The sequence below is a fragment of the Urtica dioica genome, chromosome 6 (genome assembly GCF_054948205.1).
Source record: "Urtica dioica subsp. dioica isolate 48M chromosome 6, U.dioica_male_clone48M_v1_H2, whole genome shotgun sequence".
Taxonomy (NCBI): domain Eukaryota; kingdom Viridiplantae; phylum Streptophyta; class Magnoliopsida; order Rosales; family Urticaceae; genus Urtica; species Urtica dioica.
Genome location: NC_142761.1, coordinates 12,277,696 through 12,302,721, shown reverse-complemented (window position 1 = coordinate 12,302,721; position 25,026 = coordinate 12,277,696). Strand labels below are relative to the sequence as shown.

General features: G+C 34.9%; 3 protein-coding genes and 1 pseudogene across 4 annotated transcripts; 3 read left to right on the top strand and 1 right to left on the bottom strand.

Moving 5' to 3' along the window:
* Nucleotides 1-804: 804 nt before the first annotated feature.
* On the bottom strand, nt 805-2,928 carry LOC149393384 (1-aminocyclopropane-1-carboxylate oxidase homolog 2-like). The gene is made up of 3 exons (XM_089617094.1): nt 2,297-2,928; nt 1,764-2,085; nt 805-1,132 (listed from the first exon to the last, which is right to left on the bottom strand). Exons 1-3 carry the CDS (start codon nt 2,842-2,844, stop codon nt 881-883), a joined length of 1,122 nt encoding a protein of 373 aa, XP_089473220.1. The 5' UTR covers nt 2,845-2,928; the 3' UTR covers nt 805-880.
* Nucleotides 2,929-3,263: 335 nt separating this feature from the next.
* LOC149393383 (uncharacterized) lies at nt 3,264-4,247 on the top strand. The gene is made up of 2 exons (XM_089618008.1): nt 3,264-3,295; nt 3,419-4,247. Exons 1-2 carry the CDS (start codon nt 3,264-3,266, stop codon nt 4,245-4,247), a joined length of 861 nt encoding a protein of 286 aa, XP_089474134.1.
* Nucleotides 4,248-14,686: 10,439 nt separating this feature from the next.
* LOC149393382 (uncharacterized) lies at nt 14,687-15,142 on the top strand (annotated as a pseudogene).
* Nucleotides 15,143-16,086: 944 nt separating this feature from the next.
* On the top strand, nt 16,087-17,921 carry LOC149393381 (1-aminocyclopropane-1-carboxylate oxidase homolog 1-like). Of its 2 annotated transcripts, none has more exons than XM_089617091.1 (3): nt 16,087-16,725; nt 16,845-17,166; nt 17,502-17,921. In XM_089617091.1, the coding sequence occupies exons 1-3, from the start codon at nt 16,190-16,192 to the stop codon at nt 17,745-17,747; spliced, it is 1,104 nt and encodes a 367-aa protein (XP_089473217.1). In that variant the 5' UTR covers nt 16,087-16,189; the 3' UTR covers nt 17,748-17,921. The 2 variants fall into 2 exon arrangements, with proteins under 2 accessions (XP_089473217.1, XP_089473218.1); XM_089617092.1 differs by having other exon boundaries at nt 16,090-16,716.
* Nucleotides 17,922-25,026: the final 7,105 nt, after the last annotated feature.

Here is a 25,026-nt window from a genome sequence, read left to right as displayed (position 1 = left end):
CATTACCCTTACGATTGCTTTCTAGTGTTCAGCACTTGGATTACTCGTATATTGAGCTAGTCTACTCACGGTGTAGGCTAAATCCGATCTCGTGCAACTCATCAAGTACATGAAACTACCTATCACCCTCGCATATTCAATTTGAGAGATGCTTTCACCTTTATTCTTAGACAAGTGTTGACTAATGTCTATGGGAGTTCTCAAGACTCCAGAATCGTCCTTTCCAAATTTGTCTAGAATTTTATCAGCATAGTGTGTTTGACCCAGTACAATCCCATTGGGTGTTCGGGTAATCTTGATCCCCAGAATTATATCAACAATTCTCAGATCTTTCATATTGAACCTTGAGTTCAATATATATTTTGTGGATTGGACCATACGATCATTACTCCCCACTATGAGCATGTCATCTATATATAAACATAGAATCACATACCCATGTTCAGTGGTTTGAATGTACACACATTTGTCACACTTGTTGATCTTAAATCCATTTGACATCATAACGTTGTCGAATGTCTCATGCCATTGCTTTAGGGCTTGTTTAAGGCTATAAAGCGACTTGACTAGTTTACAGACTTTCTTTTCTTGTCCAGGTGCAATACAACCCTCAGGTTGATTCATATAGATCTCTTCTTCGATATCTCTATTATGTGCCCTACCAATAGCAGATTGGTTATCACAATATACACATATTGCACGCATAGGTTTTGTCCAATTAAGAATATTCTTCACAAAGTTCCTTAGCCATTCAGTTTGTTCTCCACATCTATCCAATCCAATGCAACAAACTTAGATATTGAATCCATGATATTTATCGTTTTTATTCATAGTATAGCAATGAAAACAGAAGGAGTTGTATATATCTAACGTAACTGTTTTACAACCTGAAATAATCCAAGGCAGAAGTGCCGTGTAGGCCTTTGGCATTGAAATAGGCAGTGTAGTCTTGCACTGTCGTCTCTCTAAACTTTGGTGGATTGTCTTCCGACAGCAACTCCTTGATGGGTCCGTGCACTCTCGTACACGGCAATAAATTTGTAGTGAAAAAGCTCGCAATTGAAACCCTTGGACCTACACGGCTTGCCAATACTCTGTGCTCTACACTTTTGAATGCATCGTTCGATATAAGCTGGAGGTACGCAAAACAAAAAAAAAAAAACTCAGTACCCTATAAATATTTTCACATATATTAAAAGAAAATACGGCTGAAAGAAAACAAAAATTATGTGACATATGGAGAATAGTGAGCCAATGATGTATGTACATAGGTGCCAGTGGAGGTAGCCTCCGATTTATATTTTTATTTCCTTTTTTCGCCTTCATATATTAAAAGTCTAACAATTGCCACTTTTACTTTTATTTATATTTTATTAATGTTTAATTCCTTATTTTGGTAATAAATATAAAAAAGGTTAATTTTCTATTTCCAAATTAGACCCCTTTTAATTAAAAAATAATAAATTTAAAACACCTCTTGAAGTTTAAATTCATGGCCTTTCTCAAAATTGCTCTTAAGATTTTTTTTTTTTTTTTCCATGGCCTTCGTTTGATTTCTGGTTTGTCCATGTACGGATGTGAGTCTCGTAGTGGATGCTGCTTGTGTAAGACGTGCCACTTTGTATCTTTCTTTTTTTTTTTTTAATTCCTATTGTGAGTGAAGGTGCACACAAATGAGCTAAACCGAATCTTTTCGTCAAAATAATTTGCTCTTAAAATTGAAATTAATGATATTCATAATGAAAATTCAAAATCATGCATACCTGCAAAAGATCACCAATGTTGACCACTAGAGCCCCGGGATAAGGGTCTACATCGAGCCACGTATTGTTGTGAAGAATTTGGAGTCCTCCGATGCGATCTTGTAGAAGGATCGTGATGAAGTCATTATCAGAGTGCTTGGTCGTGCCAATTGTTAGTTCCGGTTGTGGACATGACGGGTAATAATGGCACAAAACCGATAAACCCTTCGCACAATCCAATTCTTTCAAGTGGTTAGGGCTAAGCCCTAGTGCTTCCGACAACAACTCGAATACCAAGACCCCGACGTCCATTACCATTTCCGAGTATTTCAAAAGAATGCCTCTGTGTGATGCATGAATTATTGAAACATGTTACTAGTTTTGTTTAATTTAGGCAAAAAGATAGTACTTATACTATTGGGTTAAATTGATTAAAGTTCATTTGAGGCTCCTTATCAAAGAAAATAGATCCACATTCTTTTCTACTATTGCCTCTAGCTCACTTGACCCATTTTTTTTTTAAATTAAGAAAGTAACTAAAGACAGTTGAAAACCTGATAACGGAGGGAAGTTCTTCGGGATTCGGGGGATTGGGAGCCATAAAAGCGGAAAAGCTATCCCTCCAATTCGTCGAACTTCCACTATAAAGATCGAAATTGCTCAGGTACACTACTTTCTTCCCAAGATCTCGAGTGTAGAACTCTTTCTTGGCCTCGGCTGCTTGCTCGTGAAACCGGAGGACCCCTTTTTTCATTTCCTCCAAAACACTCTCCGGGATTCCATGGTTGACTATTTGGAAAAAACCCCATTCCTCCGAAGCCTTTTTGACGCTCTCAATGGCCTCCTTTCGCCGATCTTTGCTGGTCAGCCCGGCCAAGTCTATTACCGGGATAGAAAACCCTTCATCTCTGAAGATCATCAAGTTGATCCTATTGTCTGAGTTGGTGGATTTGTGGTGGAATATTCGAGGAATAATTGTAACCCCGGCATCAACGAGTCCCTTCACACCGGCCTTAGTGTCGTCGAAAGCTTTCAGATTGCTAAGTCTGTCGTATTTGGGCTCGGATATTGGAGCTTGGCTAGGCTCATTATTAGCTTCCATTTTAAGGGGTTTCTTTATTTTCTCTTTTGAATTAACGGTTTGAAATCTGTAGAGTCTACACAGTGCAATATAATATACATCCACTAGTACTTTCAAAGTTTGGAGATATATCTATGATTAAGACGATATCTTTGAAGATAAGAATTCCTTTTCTGGACCGCTATAGAAAGAGCTAGAAAATATAAAATACGAGTAAAAGTCCTGTATTGGTCGGTCCGGATAAAAAGTTATCTCCATGAATTAAATGAAGAAAATAATAGCTTTTTAAAAAATTTAGATCTCTTATTGTTTTCTGGTTCTTGATTTTTTAATAGAATAAATGTTATTTTTGCCCCTTGAATTATGGTGGTCATGAAATTTTTCCCCTCAAACTTTTAAAACTTGATATTTTCTCCTTAATGTTTGATTCAATTTCATTTATGTCCTTCCGTCTAATATTCTGTGAAGTTTGGTAGTTAAAATAGCACGTGGATCTCACGTTCTATTTGAGAAAAGGGTATTATGGTTAATTCCATTCATTTTTATTTTTATTTTTCCTTCCTCTTTAATTTTTTTTTTCTACTTTTCTGTACAGCTTCTTCTCAGGAAAGCCAGAGCTCCGCCATGGACGGAAGTGCCAGAGCTCGAGCTTCACCAACGGGAAGCTCAGGACGCAGAGCGAGATCGATTCCGTCATCGCGAGGCTCGACCGCGCGGCGAGGGACGGCGAGATTCTGATCCGGAGCGGGATTCTCAGCGACGCCGCGGTTTCTTCGTCGGCGTTGCGGCGAGAGGCGGCGAGGTCCGAATCGAGAAGTTTGGTGACTCGGCTTCAGATCGGAGCTCCGGAGGCGAAGAGCTCCGCCATGGACGCTCTGCTTCGAGTCCTCGGCGAGGACGACAAGAACGGCGTGATCGCCGTCGCTCAGGGAGTGGTTCCGGCAGTGGTTCGGACCCTAGACTTGCCGGGATCGTCGTCGGAGATGAAGGAGAAGGCCGTGGCGGCGATCGCTAGGGTTTCAATCGTCGAGAGCGGAAAGCAAGTCCTTATCGCAGAAGGCTTGTCTTTACTAAATCACCTACTAAGGGTTTTGGACTCCGAAAGCGGATTCAGCAAAGAAAAATCTTGTATCGCCCTCCAAGCCCTAACATTTTCCCGCGAGAACGCCAGAGCGATTGGATCCAGAGGTGGAATTTTGTCTCTGCTCGAGATTTGCCGTTCCGGGACTCCCGGCTCTCAGGCCTCAGCCGCCGGAGTCCTCCGAAACCTCGCTGCATTTCCAGAAATCAAAGAAAATTTCGTCGAAGAATACGGCATTGTAGTCCTCATAGCCCTAGCGAGCTCAGGGACCGCCATGGCACAGGAGAATTCAATTGCTTGTCTTTGCAACCTAATCTCCGACGACGAAAGCCTCGATGTGTGAAAAAAAATTAAAGAGGAAGGAAAAGTAAAAATAAAAATTCATGGAATTACCCATAACACCATTTTTCTCAAATAGCACGTGAGACCCATGTGTTATTTTAACAACCAAACTCACATAATATTTGACGGAAGGACATAAATGAAATTGAATCACACATTAAGGGGAAAAAATCGAGTTTTAAAAGTTTGGGGGAGAAAATTTCAGGACCACCATAATTCATGGGACAAAAGTAACATTTTTTCTTTTTATTATGACTTGAGAAGAAGTAGAAGAAAACGACACTTTGTTTTAGCTTCACATCAAGATATCAATTCATATATATATATATATATATATATATATATATATATATATATATATATATATATATATATATATATATATTGTGGTATACAAAAAAATTCGAGAGAAATTCATGTACGTTTCTTATCACAAAATAATATAAAAATTGGTATGTAAACGTTGTGGTACTAATACTTGCGTGGAAAGCAAGGCAAGGTCCAAACAGTGCAGTCGGAATATATTTCTAATTTATTTATATTTGATAATAACTTCGATCCATGGATGGAGTGGTTTGTCTTGAATGATTTATGTGTTGATTAATGTTTAAGTTGACTTTATATTGGAAAATATCAACAGCATCTCCTCCCTTGTGTTTAATTGAAATACACGATTTATACATTTAGTTTTTAGAAATATCACATATTCTTTCAGTTTAATATAATCGACATACATATCTCTTACAAATATGTTATATTACAAATATCACCATTTTCGATTATTTTTTACAAAAAAAAAATTGAACTCCCCAAAATACATTTAATGTAATAATCTTTTATTTTTTATTCTATATACGAAAAATTAAATTAAAAAATTTCTTTATAAAAAATTAAGGATTTTTTTAATAAAATAGTAAATAAATATTTTTTCTACTAAGGGTATTTTGGGAGTTCAAATTATTTTTTTTGTAAAAAATAAACGAAAAATTGTGATATTTGTAATATAACATTTTTTTAAGGGAGCTATATGTCATTTATATTAAACTGGAGAGATATGTCTGACATTTCTAAAAATCGAATGAATAAATCTCGCATTTCGATTAAACACGAGGATACTCTTGATATTTTCCCACTTTAAAATAAGGTATAAATGATCCATTTAGCGCCATAATATATATGCCTTGGCGAATTTGCAGTAAAAGTTTAGCTGTCCGAAAAGCTATCCCGCCAATTAAGATGTTACAACTCAGAAATTATTTTAATGTTTTTTTTTTCCTTCTGTTGTCTAAAGATCAAGAGGACTTTCTTCTTTCTCCGGTAAATAAATAAATAAAATAAAAATAAAAACTTTTTTTTTAGGGATCCTCTCTATGTAGTTGTAACTTTTAAGTTCTACTAGGGTATATAACCTTGACAGCTCATTTTCTTAATAGAAAAATCTAGCTAAATTATTATATTATTTAAAAAATAGTCAATATAAGCGAACGGTATTTCATTGCTCTTATTATACCCTATTCAAATATAATGCCCAAACTCATTTTCTAAGAAAAATAAAACCAAAAACTCATTTCAACATGTCAAACCCAATGAGCCCTAAAACTCCATAATCACCATCTTGCTAATGAAACCCTAAATCTTGCAGACGATCACCAATCTGTCTCCAACCACCAATCTCGTCTCCAACTACTGAGAGAAAAAAAAAATAGTGCATAAAGCAGAAAACTAGAACACGTATAAACCAATAGATTTTCAGTGTCAATTTTTAGTGAAGTCAATTGAATCTAAAATGAACATTGAATTTTTTTTTTTTATGTGAACTTTTGAGTGCAATGATTCAATTTTAAACTTTGTTCATATGGTTCCATAAGATATCTTCATCTAACATGGTTCCATAAGATATCTTCATCTAGCCAACAAATTAATTAAGATATGTTGAATTAGCTAAATTCGAATAAGATTCAAAATGTTGAATATAAATCATTTTGAGAAATTCAACTAAAAAAATCTCTAAAATTAAAAAATAGTCAAATTATGATTTTAAGTTTATCATATAATGATTAATTAACTAAATACCATAGTTATATTAGAGAATTTGGCTGCGGAATTCAATAAGGAATAATGCAAATTTAATCATTCATTTTACACATGTCATTTTCCTATTAGTCTTGGAATAATTAAATACGATTATTGAAATGTAAGATTGTGATTAATTGATGTAAACATCACTATAATTGAATTTAGCCATGAGTCCCTTAGGCAGCATGCCATTTCAGTCAATGATAAAGAATATAACATGTCATTTTGTTAAGTAACCTTAACTTAAAATTTAAAGCACTTATACGTGTGCTTTATTCTTATTGGTTGAATTTCTTTCAAAAGGGTAATTCATTCCTTCGCCGTGTGATGCAATGAGATAAGACAAAGGCACCGTTTGACATAACTTTGTTTTTTTAAAAAGTGCTTTTAGTTTCTGTTTTTTATAAAAACTGTTTTTTTTAAACTAACAGGTGTTTGGTAAACTATTTATAAAACAGTTGTTGCTGGAAACGAAAGCTGATTTAGCGTTTGGTAAAATAAATATATTATGATCAAAAGACTAAAATAGACATGTTCTTAAAAATTAAATAATAATTATTAATATGCGTATTTATATGCATATATATGAATTATAATTACAAACTAGAAAAATATGGACGACAAAAATTTATTTTTTTTATATAAATTTTTTTAGTTATTGACAAAAATGTAAACTACAAATTTATCGTTTCTACTAAACTTGCAACAATCTCATCTCTTAACTTGTCCATACTACTCGAAGAAGTCTGACAATCTCCATCTTGATCTTCAGTTGTGTTGTTTTCATCCCCATTGCCATCGCCCTCTGTCTCGTCGAATATTTCAAAATCCATCTCTTGTCTTGCATGCATTCGAATATAGTTATGCAGTGTCATAGTTGCGATAACTATTTTTACTTGATTTTTGAATGGATAACTCGGCATGACATTCAGGATTCTCCATCTTTTCTTCCACACTCCAAAGCTCCGCTCGATGACGCTTCTCAGAGAAGATTGCACGCGATTGAAGATTTCTTTGGTTGTAGTAGGTTGAGTTCTTCTCGCACGAAAATGCTCCAGATGGTATATTTGACCTTTATACAGACCAAGATATCTAGGCAAATTAGGATAACAAGCGTCAACCAGATAATACTTTCCTGTGACATATCAAGTTGAATATAATGATTTAGTTCAAACTGTATACAAGACAAAGTTATAAAAAAAAATATTAAAGTCATACCTTGTGAAGGTTTTGGAAAGTTAATCTCAGTATCACGAAGAGCGGCAGAGAATACCCTTGAATCATGCGCGCTACCTTCCCAACCAGCATACGCAAAAGTGAATTTCATATTGAAATCACATACAGCGAGAACATTTTGAATAGGAATCTTCTTTCTACCGATAAACGGTATTTGATCTGCTTGAGATAAAGAAGCTGGAACGTGAACACCGTCTATAGCACCAATACAATCCTTTAAAAAAAATATCTCAATTAATTTATACAAAGTATCGATGAAAATAAATCACAAAAATATGATTATAATACCTTAAAATGTGGCATATATCTTGGATCGTTAGCTATTTCTTTGGGAGTACTCTTAAATTCTGGATCAACAGGTTTTATGACATCGACTCCCATGAGACATAATATATCCAATGTCTCCGAAAAATATCGACTTATCGTCTCACCAGAATGTTGAAACATCTCATGCACTAATCGGTTTCTTAGACCATGTCCCAGAATAATTAGAGTCATTCCTAAAATCTCCAATGCAGTCATATGTCTTGAACCTTTGAATCCGTAACTTGTTTCCAAGTTATTGCACAAACTTATGAAAACCTCTTTTTCCATCTTTAACATTCTTTGGCACCGAATTCTATTTCCCCCTCAACAACTCTTGAAGGAAATATGCCCCTTTTTTTTAATCCATACAAGGAACTTTATGTGTGTATGTATCATAATAAATTTACATCTAATGAGCAGTTTTCCGTATAAGGACAATGTGTTCGTTAATTTTCTTTTTTTTTTTCAATAATTTGGAACTCATCATCTGAAGTGATATCCATTTGTTCCTGAAAACAAATATATAGCCTGATGTGTAAAAAAAAATAGTAAGTAACCAGGGAATATAAACGAGACTAGCGTTCTCGTATTGTTTGATTATTATAGTAAAACAAAATAAAAAAAACAACTGCAAAACAATGAATGTAGTTCTCATATAAGAATGCTTATTAAATACGATTGATTAAAATTCAAAAGCTCGAGTTGTTTGGAGCTCCTCCTATAGTAGAGCCATGAACTAGATTATACTCGTAATTGAGCCAACATATTTTAGTATGCGGATATGGTATTGTTGCAAACATTTCTCTCTTCTCGCGACTCTGAAATAGTCCAGTCGCAAAAAGCCACGTTGGATGTCCTACATGAATACCAGGCAGTGACAAAACAACTTCCATTACTTCGACGATACTAGTACCAGACACGTCTTTGCGTACTACGTATATGGTGTCGCTTCACTCTTCCGTCGCTTTCACAAGATGCTCGATTTGAGAAGATAATTTAATAAATGAATTATTTATACTATATAACATAAATTTTTGTAATGTTTTATAAAAAAATATTGAATATAATATTTTAGTTGAAACAACCCGAGCCCTATAAAAACTATCGACAATTGATCTACTTTGTTGAGGGAATACAAAAGCCCAGTCTATAAATAGATTGGAAATTATAACTTGATATTTATAAATAGACATTTTTCAAGAGTTCTAACCTTTAAAATAAAATAAAATAAAAATTCAACATGCCACTGAAGTTGATAAAATTAATTTTAAATGAAGTTCATATGTACTTAATATTAGATTTTTTTAGATTAATTCAAGTATTTTGTGTGCTTTGCACTAAGATATTATTCTCAGCCCTCTATAATTTTTTTACCCTAGTTCTAATGAAATGTTCGTATACTTTAAGCAGAAGTTTTAAAAAACATAGCCCTTTTTTTTTTTTTTTTTTTGTAGTGGGACAAAGGAAATTAGAAAAACCGAATGAATATATATGATAAATGGAGAAACTACATTAATTATAGCAAAAATACTCGTATCGGTGTATATGGTTCTATTTTATGGAAATACTTCTTATCGACCAAAATGAATATACGTGACATATTTTAAAATAAACCGGTTTATATAGCCCCAGACTCAGTGCCCCAAACTCACTAATTTATATAATAAACCGGTTTATTGACTAGATAAAAATAAGCTGTATGTTTTTCACTTATTCCATTTACTCATAAGAGTCTTCTCTCTCAACCCTTTCTCTTGCCGACGGACTCGCGACATTTTTTTAGAGAGGGAGAGAGAAAGAGATAGAGAGAGAGCGGCGAGCGAGCGTGAGGCACACAACGCCGGGGAAACGAAATCGGCGGTCAGAGCTCGCGATTGAGGTAAGCTCAAGTTATTTCTTCAAATCAGTTCAGTTGATTTTTTTGTTTGGGGGTTTTGAGATCTAGGGTTTCTGAATTGGGGTTTTGGCTGATTGTTTTTGTTTCGACCTTGAGATCGGCGTCGGAGTATCGGAAGAGGACATGGGTTGTCTTGGATATGTTTGCCGATGTATGAATCGGCTGTCATAGCTCGCGATCTGAGGTAAGCTCAAGTTATTTTGAGCTGAATTTTTGTTTGGGCGTTTTGAGATCTAGGGTTTCTGGTTTGGGGTTTTGATGTGATTATTTTTGTTTCGACCTTGAGATCGGCGTCGGAGTATCGGAAAAAGGCATGGGTTGTCTTGGATATGTTTGTCGATGTATGAATTTTTTTTTATAAATACTTTGTTTTCCCTGTAAATCTCAGATTTTTGTGAGCATGAAATATGTGATATATATATATATATATATATATATATATATATATATATATATATATATATATATATATCTCTACAAAATCGTTCCAGGTTCAGGTAATCAGTTTTTCGTGATAAAGCCCTAATCAAGATGGAAAAACCTTCACACATGGGTTGGACGAAGATCGAAAAAACCTTCACACACAGGTTCATGTAATCAGTTTTGATGGTCACAGCGTCTACCAGAGATATTGAGTTTATTTAGAAATACTAACCCTTGATTATGTTCTTTTCAGGTTCTTGGAGATATTCTGAGACTGATTAGGAGTGATGGATGTGCGTTGTACAGGTTTGATTTCGTAAATGAAACTCGTATTTTCTGAAGTCGCAATAAGCGATGTGTTAATTCAAATTATTTATACACTAGTTTGTTGAGATTTCTGTTGAGATATTTTAGTATATTTGTTTACGTTTTCTTCTTGTGACTGGGTTTGTATAACTTAGTGTACGATAGGATAGAGAGATTTTAGGAGGCTTAAACGATTTTTGAGGATATATGAGGATAAAAACGTAATTGTGTATCAGGAGGCTAAAACATTTTTTTGAGAAAGCTAGGATTCCTGGATTTTAAGAATTAAGACTCACGTACGATTTTAGAAATCGTTTTTGAAATTTTTTCTACAAATTGTTTCACCAAACACTAAAAAACGGTTTAGTTTTTTGTAAAAATAAAAACAGCCTAAAATAAGCTGTGCCAAACACAGCCAAAGTTTAAGCCACAAAGAGGTGTTGGCCTTGACTCTATGATTGAAGCGTTTCAGGACACCTTTACACGTTTTGAAAGGCTACAAATAGCCTTCCATAGCCACAGAAAAAAAAACACCAAAATCTCTCTCTCTCTCTCTCTCTCTCTCTCTCTCTCTCAATTGGCTTATTCTTGTTAACAAGTTTTTTTGAAATTCCAAGTAGCCGCTTGACTAAGAAAATCAATTTCTAGTCATTTGATTCACATGTGCCAACACACAAATTTTAGACCCGCTTTTTCTCAAAGTTCAAGTGGGATTCAAAACATTTGTAGTTTCAATATAGATGCCTTTTAATGTGATTTTTTTTTTAATTCCGCCATAATCAGTTGTTTTAAAACTTTTTCTAAGGCTTCTAGACAAATCCTAAACCCGTTTCTTTGAGCATAGTTGAAGAATCTTTTTTGTGTTTTCTGGTGTATATGTCATCAAGAAGGAGAGGAGGTTGTGTTCAAAATCCTAAGGCTTCTCAAAGTTCAAGCGCGTTTCAACAGCTTTGAAGTTTTTTAATAGAAACATGCGTAAACTCAACTCCGGAAAGGGGAAGAGAGAGATCTAGAAACTACATCAAGATCTTTGGCCTTAGCTGCAACGATGCTTAGCACAAGGGGCGGAGCTTCCCCAAAATAAGAGCAACCAAAAACTCAGGATTGATTTGCCCATTTGCAAGTCACATGGGCAACCGTATTCAAATTCATGCGGACCCAAAAAAGATGTGACTTGTAAATGGGCACCGCAATCCTGGTTTCCGGTTTCCTTTGTTTTGGGGAAGCTCTGCCCATTGTGTGGAGTATCGTTGCGACTGAGGCCGAAGATCTTAATACAGTTTCTACGTCTCTCTCTTTTCCAGGTTTCCTTTTCTTTTTTTTTACAACATGTAAAGCAATAGAAGGTTTGTAGATTTATTGCTTTACATGTTGTCATACACATTGCTCAAATTTCATTAAAGCTGTTTTTTTAATGTCAAATTATTTTAATTCCTCGATAATAAGTTATGTCAACTTTTTTATGAACACTAAGTATCACATGAGTTCTTGCAGTCATCTAAGTGCTAACGCATTTTCTTTGCTTTTTTTCATTTTTTATGTCATTATTAGTATTTTATGATGTTATTTTTGTTGGCATTGCTGCCCACAAGAAGAGTAGTAATCATAACTTATATACATTTGATGTAATAAAGTCTTACTAAGATTCTTGTTTGTAACTGCTGAATAATTAATAAAAGTTGAAACTTTCATCATTCTTCCTTGTTTGTTTGAAGATTTATGATAAACTTTAGTCTTTAGTCCTTAAACAAACATAACAACAAATTAAGAGTCAAATATTGATTTGCATGAACAAACTCTTCATGGTTTGCTTAAAACAATATATTCACAATCTAAGGATCAAATGACTATTGATCTCAGTATGATTGTTAGGAGAACCTATGATGTCTGGTTATGAGACATAGAGAGTTGGAGACTCTATAGTTCTTCCTAGGTACATTTTGAAGATATTGAATTGACCAGTGCACTTTTAGAGACATTGTAAGAACAAACTATTTAACCTCTTTTGTCTCAAAGTCACTATGTGTGAATTACATCATGCTTACCTCAATCCTGAAATGAGACATGTCATTTCATAGCTTACGTACTCTCATTTTAGAAAGTCAGAGTTCTAGATTCACTATGTGATATAGACAATACCTATTGGTGAAGTACTAAGTTATGAAGATGTCATGAGTAACTTTGTGAAGTTCTCATAGATATGGAATTCATGTACAAGATTGCTGAAATGCAATGTATATCACCTCATGCCTTGTTCCTTGGAATGTGAATAAATGAACTGGCCAGTGTCCAAATTGAGTCTGACTCTTTTGGATGAATCAATGTGACTTGTTAGCTCCTCGTCAATATACTGATTCTAACTTATTCACAAGTGACAAAGGAGTTGAGGAAATAACAACTAGAAGGGTAAAATGGTAATTTTATAAATCCCATCTACTTCATGATATTCATGAAGGGTAAACATACATAATATTCAATGAATCCACTCATCACAATTAAGTAGAATTTTTTAGTAGAAAACATATTCATTTGAACCGAGAGATTTTCAGTGTCAACTCTTTAGTGGAATCAGTTAACATTAAGCTAGAACTAGGAAAATGTTTGTGAACTTTTGTGTCCAAGCATGCTAGCTCAAGCTTTGTTCATTTGGATCCATGAGGTCACTACCACAAGTCATTAGAGTAGGCTTTGTTAAATTAGTAGCTAAGTCAAAACAAGTTCAAGTGTTTGAACTAGACGAATTTTATGAAAATCATCTAAAGGGTAATTTTGTCCATAAGGACAATAAGATGGTATAAATGTCAAAATAAGATTTGGGCCTTGATGATTGAATTTCATTTTATGGAATTTTATGTGAAAATTCTACATGGGCTTTTCTTGAATTGTCATGAACAGAAAGAAACATCTAGAAGCTTGTTCTAGATCAAAAAATTTGTGGCCCTCCATATAGAGAAATAAAGAATTTATTTTGTGCATTGATATGTGAAGATACTTGCCAAAAGGAAAAAGAGGAAACAAATTTATGGCATAAGCCATGTGATAGTGGACGGCCAAGAGGTAGAGAAAAGGGGAAATTTCCAACCTTGCTATTTTGATAGGAATGAGAAATAAAGATTGTGCTCATGAATATGTGATATTCAATAGAAAAGAGGAAACTACCTCTGCAAGGCAATCCCCTCTCCTATAAATATCACACCTCATTCACAATATTGTAGACACACCTTTTTGAGATTGAGAGCTTCTCTCCCTAGAACTTGGCGGCCCACCCCCTCCCTCTCTCTCTCTCTCTTCTTGCTCTTTTGTTTTGGCAACTAGGCCTCATTAGACCTAGCGTTTTGTATTAGCTCTTTGGCTCTAAGACTAGTTCTTGAGTCATTGTGTTTAATACTGCCCACACATTAAATCCTTTCTAAACTCGAAGACTCTAATGGTAGAAACTATCGTGGTTACTCATGTTCAAGAAGACACGAATGAGACGAGCTAAGTGGGGAGACAAGCGATTCAACCTTTCCAAAGGCTTCTCAACGCTCAAGCTTCAAGCGAGGTTGGTACCGAGTGAAATCGTTTTACGTGTTTTAAAAAAAATTATATTCCGCCGCTTGCTAGAAGCGATAAATTATTCTTAATCCTAGATCTATTCCAACAATTTGTGTTAGATACCGGCTTCCACTATCCCGATCACTGTAAGACTCACTATGACTTATGTGTGTAGTGTCTCTTGTATAAGATACTATTTTCCCGAGTGTTTTACTGAAATGATGCTCTATGTTATTTTTATAATGGATACTCTAAGTAATTTTTATATACATTAAAAAAAACAAGTAGCTGAGTAAATAAGCCACCAAAAAAATTTGAGAATTGCTAAATAGTAATTTTTTTGTCATAAATCTCAAGTAAGCTATTATGATGATGTGAAAATGTTTGTACGCTTTTAGCATTTTATTTATGTCCTTGGAGTCTGATGGTTATTTACAATTATGAGAAAATGGTGGCACAAATACCTGATGTTTGTGGGTTGTTGCACTTATATACCGATTGTCTAAAAGTTGCGGGATAAATATTTAGTGTCGATTTTTGGTTTCTCCGTCACTACCAAGCTGTTAACTTTGGATGTCAATGCTACGTGTCAAAATATAATAATTTTAATAGTTAAAAAATAATTTATTTATTTATTTTATCACTTTAATATACTTCTCCGACGATCTCTGAGTTCGTTTGAAAACAATGTCTTCATATGAAAATGTTGTTGGTGGGAAGTTGAAGCTTAAAGGCAAGGCTTTGGATATGAAATCTGGAAGTGGATTGAAGAAGAAAAAGAAAAAAAAAAAAAAAAAAAGTTTCTTCAAGAGCAGAAATCCTTGATCTCAGAAGATTACTTGTCTTAGTTAGAGGAAGTACAAAGGCATAAATAAATGGCGAGGATGAGTAGGGAAATAGATTAGGGGACGGAGAGAAAGGATCTACAGATGATCATCATCTCACGGCGGCAGCGAAACGGTACATCGAACATAGAGATAGAGAGAGAGAGAATGGACAGCCAAAAGTTGAAGAAAACTGCTAACAAATCGCACCGCAACAGGATTTAGGACTTCAACTAGTAACTCGCCAACATGAGCGAGCACTATGACATCCCTAAAGTTGGGCGCGGTTAAGATTCTCGAGCTCGCTCGAGATTTCATCGTCTTTCATGTTGTGACTTTGTATTTCCTTGGTTTTAACTGTTTCAATGAACACTCTGATTGCTAAATATTACTGGTTTTAGCTCGCTCGAGTTTAATTTTTTAATTAATAAAATTAATTGTTTATTTTTTAATTATCAAATTACCAGATGTTGACATGTGGCATTGACATCCAAAGTTAACAGTTTGGTAGTGACGGATATACAAAAAGTCAACATTAAATATTTATCCCGCGACTTAAATTTTACCTTTTTTGTTATCTTTAGTTTATACTTTATAGACGCCGGGACCCTACATTAGAATTCTAGAGTCTGCATCCGATTTGAATGACGGCTTATAACTCATAACTTGTGCGAAAACCAAAGAAAGATTTTAGTGATAGGTAAACGGTCTATAGGAACTGTCCTATTTCTTCTTAAATACAACCCACACCAGAATAAATGAAGTTTTCCGAAAATACATGCTAGTGGAGGAAGACCTCTATCAATGAAAAACAAACTGCAGTTACATGACTTAGATTAGATGGCTTGGATTACTTATTACTTAATAATTGATACTTAACACTGATCCAATTCTTTTAGACAATAGGTATATAAGTACAACGACCCACAAACATTAGGTATTTATGCCGTCATTTTACAACTATTATTTTTTTTAAGTCATTTTAATAAAATCTCGTGGTTATTTACTTAAAATTTACGAATGTTGGATATATGGAAAAGCTTTTGAGTATTCATGTAATTTTATTCTGGAGAGCCCTAAAAAAATAATAAATATTTCCATTTTATACTTCAACTTAAATCTTCAATGGCAAACGTTGACATTTGAATCCACTTCATAATGCTTCAATATTTCACGCACTATTTTTGTAACTTAGTCCAGCACAACAATGCTGATCCTTTCCAATCCGAAAGATAGAATAGCTTCTCTGTGGTCCTTAAGTAATTAATCCCACAACCATAAAGTTCAACTTCAACTCCAAAAAAAGAAGAAAAGAGAAAATAAGAAAAAGAGAGAAAAATGGCCATGGCTACGAGCAAAGGTGACTCTCCAGCACCAACCGAGCCATATTACACTAGAATGGGTGAAATAAAAGCTTTTGATGACACAAAACTTGGTGTCAAAGGACTCGTCGACTCCTCCATAACCAAGATCCCTCATTTCTTTCGCAGTCCGATAAAAAATGACACCAATTACGAAAACGCTCTCTCTTCTGAAGAATCCCAATTGAGTATTCCAATTATAGACCTCAACTCTCCTAAAAAAGACGTTGTTGAGCGAGTGAGAGAAGCTTCTGAGACTTGGGGCTTTTTCCAAATCATTAACCATGGAATTCCTCTAAGAGTTCTTGAGGAGATGAAGAAGGGTGTGCTTCGATTTTACGATCAAGACGATGAGAAGAAAAAAGAGCTTTACACTCGGGACCTCACAAAAAAAATCGTCTACAATAGCAACTTCGATTTATTCCATTCGGATATGGCGACTTGGAGAGACTCATTTTTCTGTTACATGGCTCCTAATCCACCTAATCCAGAAGATCTACCTGAGCCTTGCAGGTATATATATATATATATATATATATATATATATATATATATATATATATATAAACTCTTTCATTTTAGGGGTTTATTTTCAATAATTGTAAATGGTTATTCAATGATGATTCTTTTAGGGATGAGATGATATTGTACACAAAGGAAGTTACAAAATTAGGCGTTTTATTATTCGAATTGTTGTCGGAGGCTCTAGGGCTGAGCCCAAACCACCTAAATGACATGAACTGCGCGGAGGGACTCGTTTTCATAAGCCATTATTATCCGGCTTGTCCGGAGCCAGAGGCAACCTTGGGAATCGTAAAGCACTCGGACAATGATTTTCTCACTGTACTTTTACAAGATCATGTCGGTGGCCTACAAGTCCTGCGTGATGATCGGTGGTTCAATATTCCGCCGGTTGAAGGAGCCTTAATTGTCAACATCGGGGATCTTCTTCAGGCAAGCTCACCTTTAATTTATTACCTTTTTTTTCCATGTCAATATTAAAATTTCACATACTAAGTAAAAATGTTATTGAATTTTACTTTTTACAGGGAAAATATATCATCTATTTAGCTCATTAATCTTTGTTGTGATCCTATTATTTATATGGATTGATGCTAATTAAATATCACGAGCTTCTATCTGAAAATCAATTTACACAATGGTATGAGTAACACATGAGGTTGTAAACTTTGTCAAATCAATTTCTATTTCTGATGTGGGACAGCCAATAATTAATGAATTTTTTTAAGAAGAATCTAGTTATAGTTATGTTGGAATACAATTGGCAGCTCATAACGAACGACAAGTTCAAAAGCGTAGAGCACAGAGTGGTGGCGAACCGGGAAGGGCCAAGAGTGTCTGTGGCTTGCTTTTTCAGCACCAGTTTTCAGCCGTCAACAAGGCTATACGGACCAATTAAGGAGCTACTATCGAAAGAGAATCCTCCGATCTATAGAGAAACCACAGTTCAGGAATATGTTTCGTACCTTGCATCGCACGGAATCGAAAGCGCATTAAAGCGTTTTAGGTTGTGAATAGCAAGGTTTTTTTTAATTATTCAAACACCTGTTTAAAGTACCTACCTCATACTTGCTAAATTTATTTTAGAAAAAGAAAAGCGTATACTTTTTATGTATGTACTGTCTAATTGAATTACTCAACTATGTTGTTGAATTTTTATTATTAATCACTAAGTAATTACAGTATCAGATCGGATTCAATACAATGCTAAATTTCGTGCTACATATCTTTGATTTAGTATAAAAAAAATATTATTTCGATAAAAAGGCTAATATTTCGTGCTAAGATCATTTCTATCTCATCCTCGTCCATCGTCAGATTTTGTCACGGATTTCAATTAGCTGGAAAATGGATCTACGGCGTGGCCAATGACATTGAGATCATTACATTATCAAATGCTACTTGATCAATTCATTGGCATATCCATCATCATCAGGCAAGTGGTTAGTGATGAGTGCATTTTATATGCTCGTTATCGGATTTGAATCGAAGCAAATCTTTAGATGCATTTGATATCTTTTTATATTTTTCTTTGTAATTATATAGGTATTTCTGTAAGCATAATTTAGACAATTCTATAGCCAAGATCTTAGAACTAAATTATTTTCACATATCATTGGTGATCAAGAAACCTACTCGATCCATGACGAAAGCGACGACGGTGGTGGCGAAATAATCGGAATTGTTTTCTCTCTCTTGATCCTTTATGTCTTGATAGCTTTCTTGTGATAGAGATGAAAGCTAGGTTAACAGTTGATAGATGACCAATCCTCATGGTTAGCTTTATATAAACCCACCAACATGGTATATAGGGAAATTACATTTTTTTACTAACCAATAAAATTTAATCTTATTATTACTAAACCCTAAGAAGTAATAGACTTATGCCACATTATTTTCCACATACAAAGCCCATAAATGAGCTATAGGAAAAATACTGTCTAACATTCTTTCACTTGGTCCATGTGTCATTATATACCTCATGGTTTAAAGTATAAACATAATTGCACATAGTATAAGATAAATCTATTATTATATCGGTTACATCATAAAGTCTCTATTAAACATGAAAACTAATAAGGATCATAGCGGTTGTACGTTAGTTTGTCGACATAGTTCATTCCATGTATCACAATATAGTTTCACACTTAACATGACACATAATAAGGTGTTCATAACGGTTCGACAATAATGTCATAGACAAAACAAATCTAGATCACATAATGCATTCATGAGTAAACTAATCATAACAAGATACATTACTTCATATCAAAAACAAAATAAACGAGCTCAAAGTGTCAATCACATAAAACATAAATAAAATCAATGATGACATAGAAGGATCCCCAATCTTTTGACATGCTAAGTAAATGCCTTTGGGGGAGATCCTTTTGTTAATGGATCTGCAACCATAAGCTTTGTGCTAAGGTGCTCAATTGACATCATTTGATTATGAACTTCTTCTTTAACATCAAAGTATTTCAACTCCATATGTTTAGCACCTTTTGATTACTTGTCGTTTTTAGAAAAGACGACTGCTGCGGAATTATCACAGTAAATTTTCAGCGGCTTGGCAATAGTGTCGACAGTTCCAAGTCCTGAAAAAATTCTGCAGCCATAAACCATGAACCGTAGCCTGAAAGCATGCTACAAACTCAGCTTCCATAGTGGGTACAGCAATGGCTCTGCTTTGCACTCTTCCATGAAAATCGCTCCTCCGTCTAAGAGGAACAAATAGCCAAAAGTGGACTTTCTAAAATCCATGCCTTCGGAAAAATCTGGATCTGAATATCCAACCACCTCAAAGTGATCAAATCACTTAGTGAGCATATGATCTTTCGTTCCTTGCAGATATCTTAGTACTCTCTTTGCAGCTTTCCAATCATCTATTATTGGATTACTTTGATATCTGCCCAGCAGTCTGACATCAATACTGATGGCTGGTCTAGTACAAGTCTGTGCATACATCAAGATTCCAACAGTAGATGCATAAGTAATTTGTTCCACTTGTTTGCGTTCCAAACTCATTCTTTGGACATTGATTGAGAGTAAATTTATATCTCTTCTAAATTGGAACAACATTTCAGAGCGTTTGTCCATCTTGACTCTCTCTAGATCCTCATTAATGTATGTTTTCTGTGACAGTCTCAATCATCCTTCTGATTTATCACGAGATATTTCTAGTCCGATCACATAAGATGCCCCACCCATATCTTTCATTTCAAAGTTCTTAGAGAGAAACTCATTGATTTGATGTAATAAAAAAAGATCATTAGTAGCAAGCAAGATGTCGTCAACATACAAAATCATAATTATAAACTTACTCCCTGATCTTCAGATATATATATATATATATATATATATATATATATATAGGTCAACGATGCTTTTTAAAATCCAAAAGACGTGATGGTCTCGTTGAACTTGAGATACCATTGTTGGGAAATCTTTGGCAACGAGTCTGGTCTTTTGTCTTTCGATATTGCCACTTGCACCCGACTCTTTTACAACCTTCATGAAATTTAACAAGTTTCCCAAAATTCGGTGTGATCCATTGATTTTAGCTCTTCTTTCATGGCATCTAACCACTTACTAGAACTCTCACTTTCTATGGCTTGTGAAAACAAAACTGGATCTTTAAATTCCTAAGTCATATTCCGACTCTTGTAGATAATAACCACGTAATCATCAGTAATGGCGGATCCACATTCTCTTACATTTCTTCTTAATTCAACTTCTTGTTGTTCATTTATGATAGGTTCATTCGGTACAACATCATTCAGTGGTGCTTGGTTGTTAATTTGTTGTTCGTGTAAAATACTATCATGGTCATCATGAATAGGAACTGCAACTTGAGAAGAAGATGAGGCAAATATATTTGCACTCTAACTTCTTGAATTTCCACGTTACGTAGTTTCAAACTCCCACTAATTTCACCATTTTCAGTGAACCTAGAATTTCCAGTTTCGACAATTCTCGTACTATGGTTTGGACAATAGAATCGATACTCTTTAGATTTTTCTAGGATAACCAATGAAGAAATCACTGATTGCTCTTGAGTTCAGTTTCCTTTCATGTGGATTATAAATTCTTATTTTCGATGGGCAATTAAAAACATCAGGTGCCTTAAACTAGGTTTTCTTCCCCTCCACAGTTCAAAAGTTATCTTAGGAATTGTCTTACTATGAACCTTATTCAATAAATATACAACGGTCTTAAAAACATGCATCCACAAATATTTGAGTAAAGAAGAATTGCTTAACATACTCCTTACCATATCTATTAAAGTATAATTACGCATTTCTGCTACACCAATTTGTTGTGGTGTTCCTGGCATAGTGTATTGAGCACAGATGTCACGGCTTTCTACAAACTTAGAAAATGTACTAGGGCGCTGTCCACTTTCATCATATCTTCTATAGCATTCACCACCTCACTCAAACCTATCAATTTTCTGTTAGGAATATTGCCCAGTGAAGATAATAAATAAACATGTATGATTACTAAATTGGATAAGAAGTTTACTTTATTAGCATCGTATGATTAGTGGGTTGTTTTCTGAATCAGAATCAATAACAACTATCATCCATAGCCTCCGCATTAAACTGAATCACATGCTAGGCATCTGAGTTCAGGCGGTGAGCTAAAACGTGGTCGATGATTGATACATGCCTGGATAGCTGTATCTAAAATCATAAATGTGGAGCATAAGTGAAGGTTGATTACTTTGTGGGAGCATTCTGCACTTGTCGTAACTGTATGGCTTGGACAGACTTTGGTTGTTGATGTGTCATTTAAGTACCATTATGACACACTAACCAGGGTTGCTATGATGGTCATAGTGAGACTGGATCTAAATCGTGAAGTGATCATGGAGTTCCAGGTCATATCGCCAGGTTCTTTGACTCATTCATCAAAAGCTACTGAGATGCTGGGATACTTGTGTCTTTGGAATCTGAAATGTGATTTGAGAAGAAAGTGGTTGACAGATATAGAATCCAGCCTTCTTGAAAGAAGCTCAATGTTCACTCATGTATGAGTTTATTCCAGAACCGATAGATTACTAGCACTTTCATAGTAAGTAACGTAAGGAAGAATATTTCGCTAGGGAAGCAACGGTTCTTAGGATATATATGTATCGAGAAAGATATAACGGAATAACTGAACTTACTCGATACGGGTCGAACCTGGAGAATCTTGATCACGAACTGATTAGATCAGTGGACACTCGTCACAATGAGTAAATATAATTCTAGCAATAAGGAGAGTGCAGTCTTGAATTACTTTGTGGAGTACTAAACAAGATTGAACGAATCGATTGAAAAGAGAAATGACTATTTTGTTCTGTTACTAGGTCCATAGTCTCTATTCGGCTCTAACTAAGGCGGACAAGAACTGTCTAGTAATAATAAAAATAAAGATTATTTAGTATTATTTACAAGCTCACAACTATAATTTTTTTAGTAGCGTTCATTATGAAATTTTTCTATTTGCCGAATTAAATATTTATTTTAGAATTATATCATTTATTGTTAGATCAAGTAAATAATTAATTAAATTTTAAGTTGGGCCTTGTGCACGGTATAAAATTCGAAATTCCTAGGCCCAATAGCATCTAAGTTGGGCGCCTACTATGGGTATTGATTACCCAAGATTCTCTCTTTAATTAGTTTCTAGACTTGTGGAAAAGAAATCAGGTAACTAATTAAATAAGAGAGAGAATAATAATAGTTGAGATATTCTCTCTCCATTATATAAGGAAATAAGATATTGTCATTTATTCTCACTCATAATTAATTTCCTAATATCTAAGAGAATAATAATGGTAGAGATATTCTCTCCATTAAATAAGGAAATAAGATATTGTCCTCATAATTCTCAAATATCTAGATTCCTTAGATATAGGAGAAAAATAATGAAATATAATATCCTAGATTTTGATATGATGGATGAGTAAAAAGGTAAGATTTGTAGTCAAGATCCAACAGTTCATGCTTAACTACAAAATATGAAATAATAAAGGAGGATAAGATATCTCTAGGAGCTTCCTAGAATATCTCATTTCTACCACTATAGGGGTCAAGGAGAACACAATAAACACACAACAGAAGAAACAAAAATTCGCCCAACATCATAGAGGTGGATGAATTTTCTTCCTCTCGCCCTCTCCCTCGGAATTTTGTGATTTCATTCTTGGAAAAATAAGAGTAGATCGGAAACTCCATAATCAGATCTTGTGAGATTAATAGAGTTTGCCCACACTCTATTCTTGTTCGTCTATAGATTACATTTCAGAAGACTGTGGTATCATCCAATGAGATCCAAGAGATTTAGAGATATCCCGGAGATCGGATCAGAGCTCAAAGATTGGAGAGAAAGATGAGAAGGAGAAAGAGAACTTGATTCAGAAGCTTGAGGAAAAACCCGTAAGTTTTTCATATAACTCGTGTATTTAATTCGGTTGATTGATAATTGCTCTCATGGTTTGCTATTGATTAAATAAATCTGGATCTTGTTAAATAACCTTAACTAATGAGCTAAGTAGTGCAATTAATTTTTTCCGCATGGTTATTATGAGGTGAATAATCACTAACATTTTCACCTTTCTATCCAATTATCTTTCGGCTTCTTCGATAAATACCTCTAAGGTATCTACCGATCTGGATTTTTCATGCAACAAATAGACATATCCATAACGTGAAAAGTCGTCGATAAAAGCGATGAAATACTTTCTCCACCAAGTGATGGAAGGACAAATGGCCCACAAGCGTTGGTATGTATAATTTCAAGGAGATTTGAGCTTCTTATGGCTGCTTTCTTAAGTGTTTATTTTGTGTGATTTCCCTTAATGCACTCAACCCAAACCCCGAGAACAGTAAAATCCAAATCAGGTACGATATCATTCTTTACCAACCTTTCCATTTTTTATTTGGATCTAGGACCCAAATGTTTATGCCACAAGTAAGCGGATGATTCATTATATCAACCACGCTTAGTACCAACATTACGATGCATGGTTAAAAGAGTTTCACTGAAATAGGTATCAAGCTTTATTTTGTACAAACCATCACAAAGAATACTTAAACCCAATAAAAGACTTCGTTTGAATAAACTGAAACATTCATTCCCAAAATTAAAAGAGCACCTGACTTTATCGAGTTAGACATAAAAATCAAATCGCGAGAAACAAAAGGAAAATAAAAGGTTTGGAAAAGGCCTAAATGATGCCCAATGTCTAAAATTAAATGGGATTCAACTTGAACTTTAGCTCTGTTTCCCATGAAGATATATTTGTCATTTTGGCTTATGGTTTGGGTCATAAGAAATCCATACATCATATTTGAAATATGAATAGTACAATCAGAATCAATCCATCAAGTATTATAAAAAACATCAGCCAAATTTGATTCAAAACATACAATAGTTGTTGTCGCACAAAAATGAACAACGATTTAAAGCTTCCGGCGAGTCGACACAAGGCCAGATCAAGTGGGCGCACCCGAGCTAAGTGTGGAAACTCGAAATTCTTGAGTTGTGGTTCCTCCAGTCAAAGGCGTTCGGATGCAGCGGTAGCTCAGATTCTTCCAAACCTGTTGATTCAATTTCAGAATAATAGTGTTTAGGGCTCCAAAAGAATTCATAGAGAGACCTTCGTTTTGGGTAATAAAAGTGTTTCAAAATATCATTGTCTGCTTACAACTTTGGAAAAGAAAGTTTATATAGTCTACTAAAAATAAACCCTAAAAGCAAAATGAGAATTGCAACCAAACGACAAAGGAACGAAAGAGAAAAAGCGAAACAAAAAATAAAAGCACTGCAGTCGTTTTTGAAGCTGTCGAATCCTATCTCAGAGTCGATTTCGGGCCTGTAACAGGCGATTATCTGTAGTTTTCATCTTGGGCTTCGATTTAACATATATTATGGGCTTCAATATGACACCTGAGGCTTAAGTTATGGTCATTTAAAGCTGGGCCATGCACGAGTTGCGGGAAAGCTGATCAAAATGCTCAAGGAAGGTTAGGGCGTGCTCTTGGACCGGGTCTTCATGTTGGACTGCATCATTCCCTCCGGGGTGTAAAGAATTCATCCTCGAATTGGCCGGGTCATCGTCCGAATAATCGCCATAGAACGAAATGAGGTGTTTGGCATTGAACATGTCGGCGGTGCGGATGTGGCCCGGAAGTTTGAGGCGGAAGACGTTGGGGTTGATCTTCTCGATGATCTTCAATGGCCCAATTTCTTGGATGCAAGCTTGTTGTATTCATCGATGGAGAAGCATTCCTTAGTCAACAT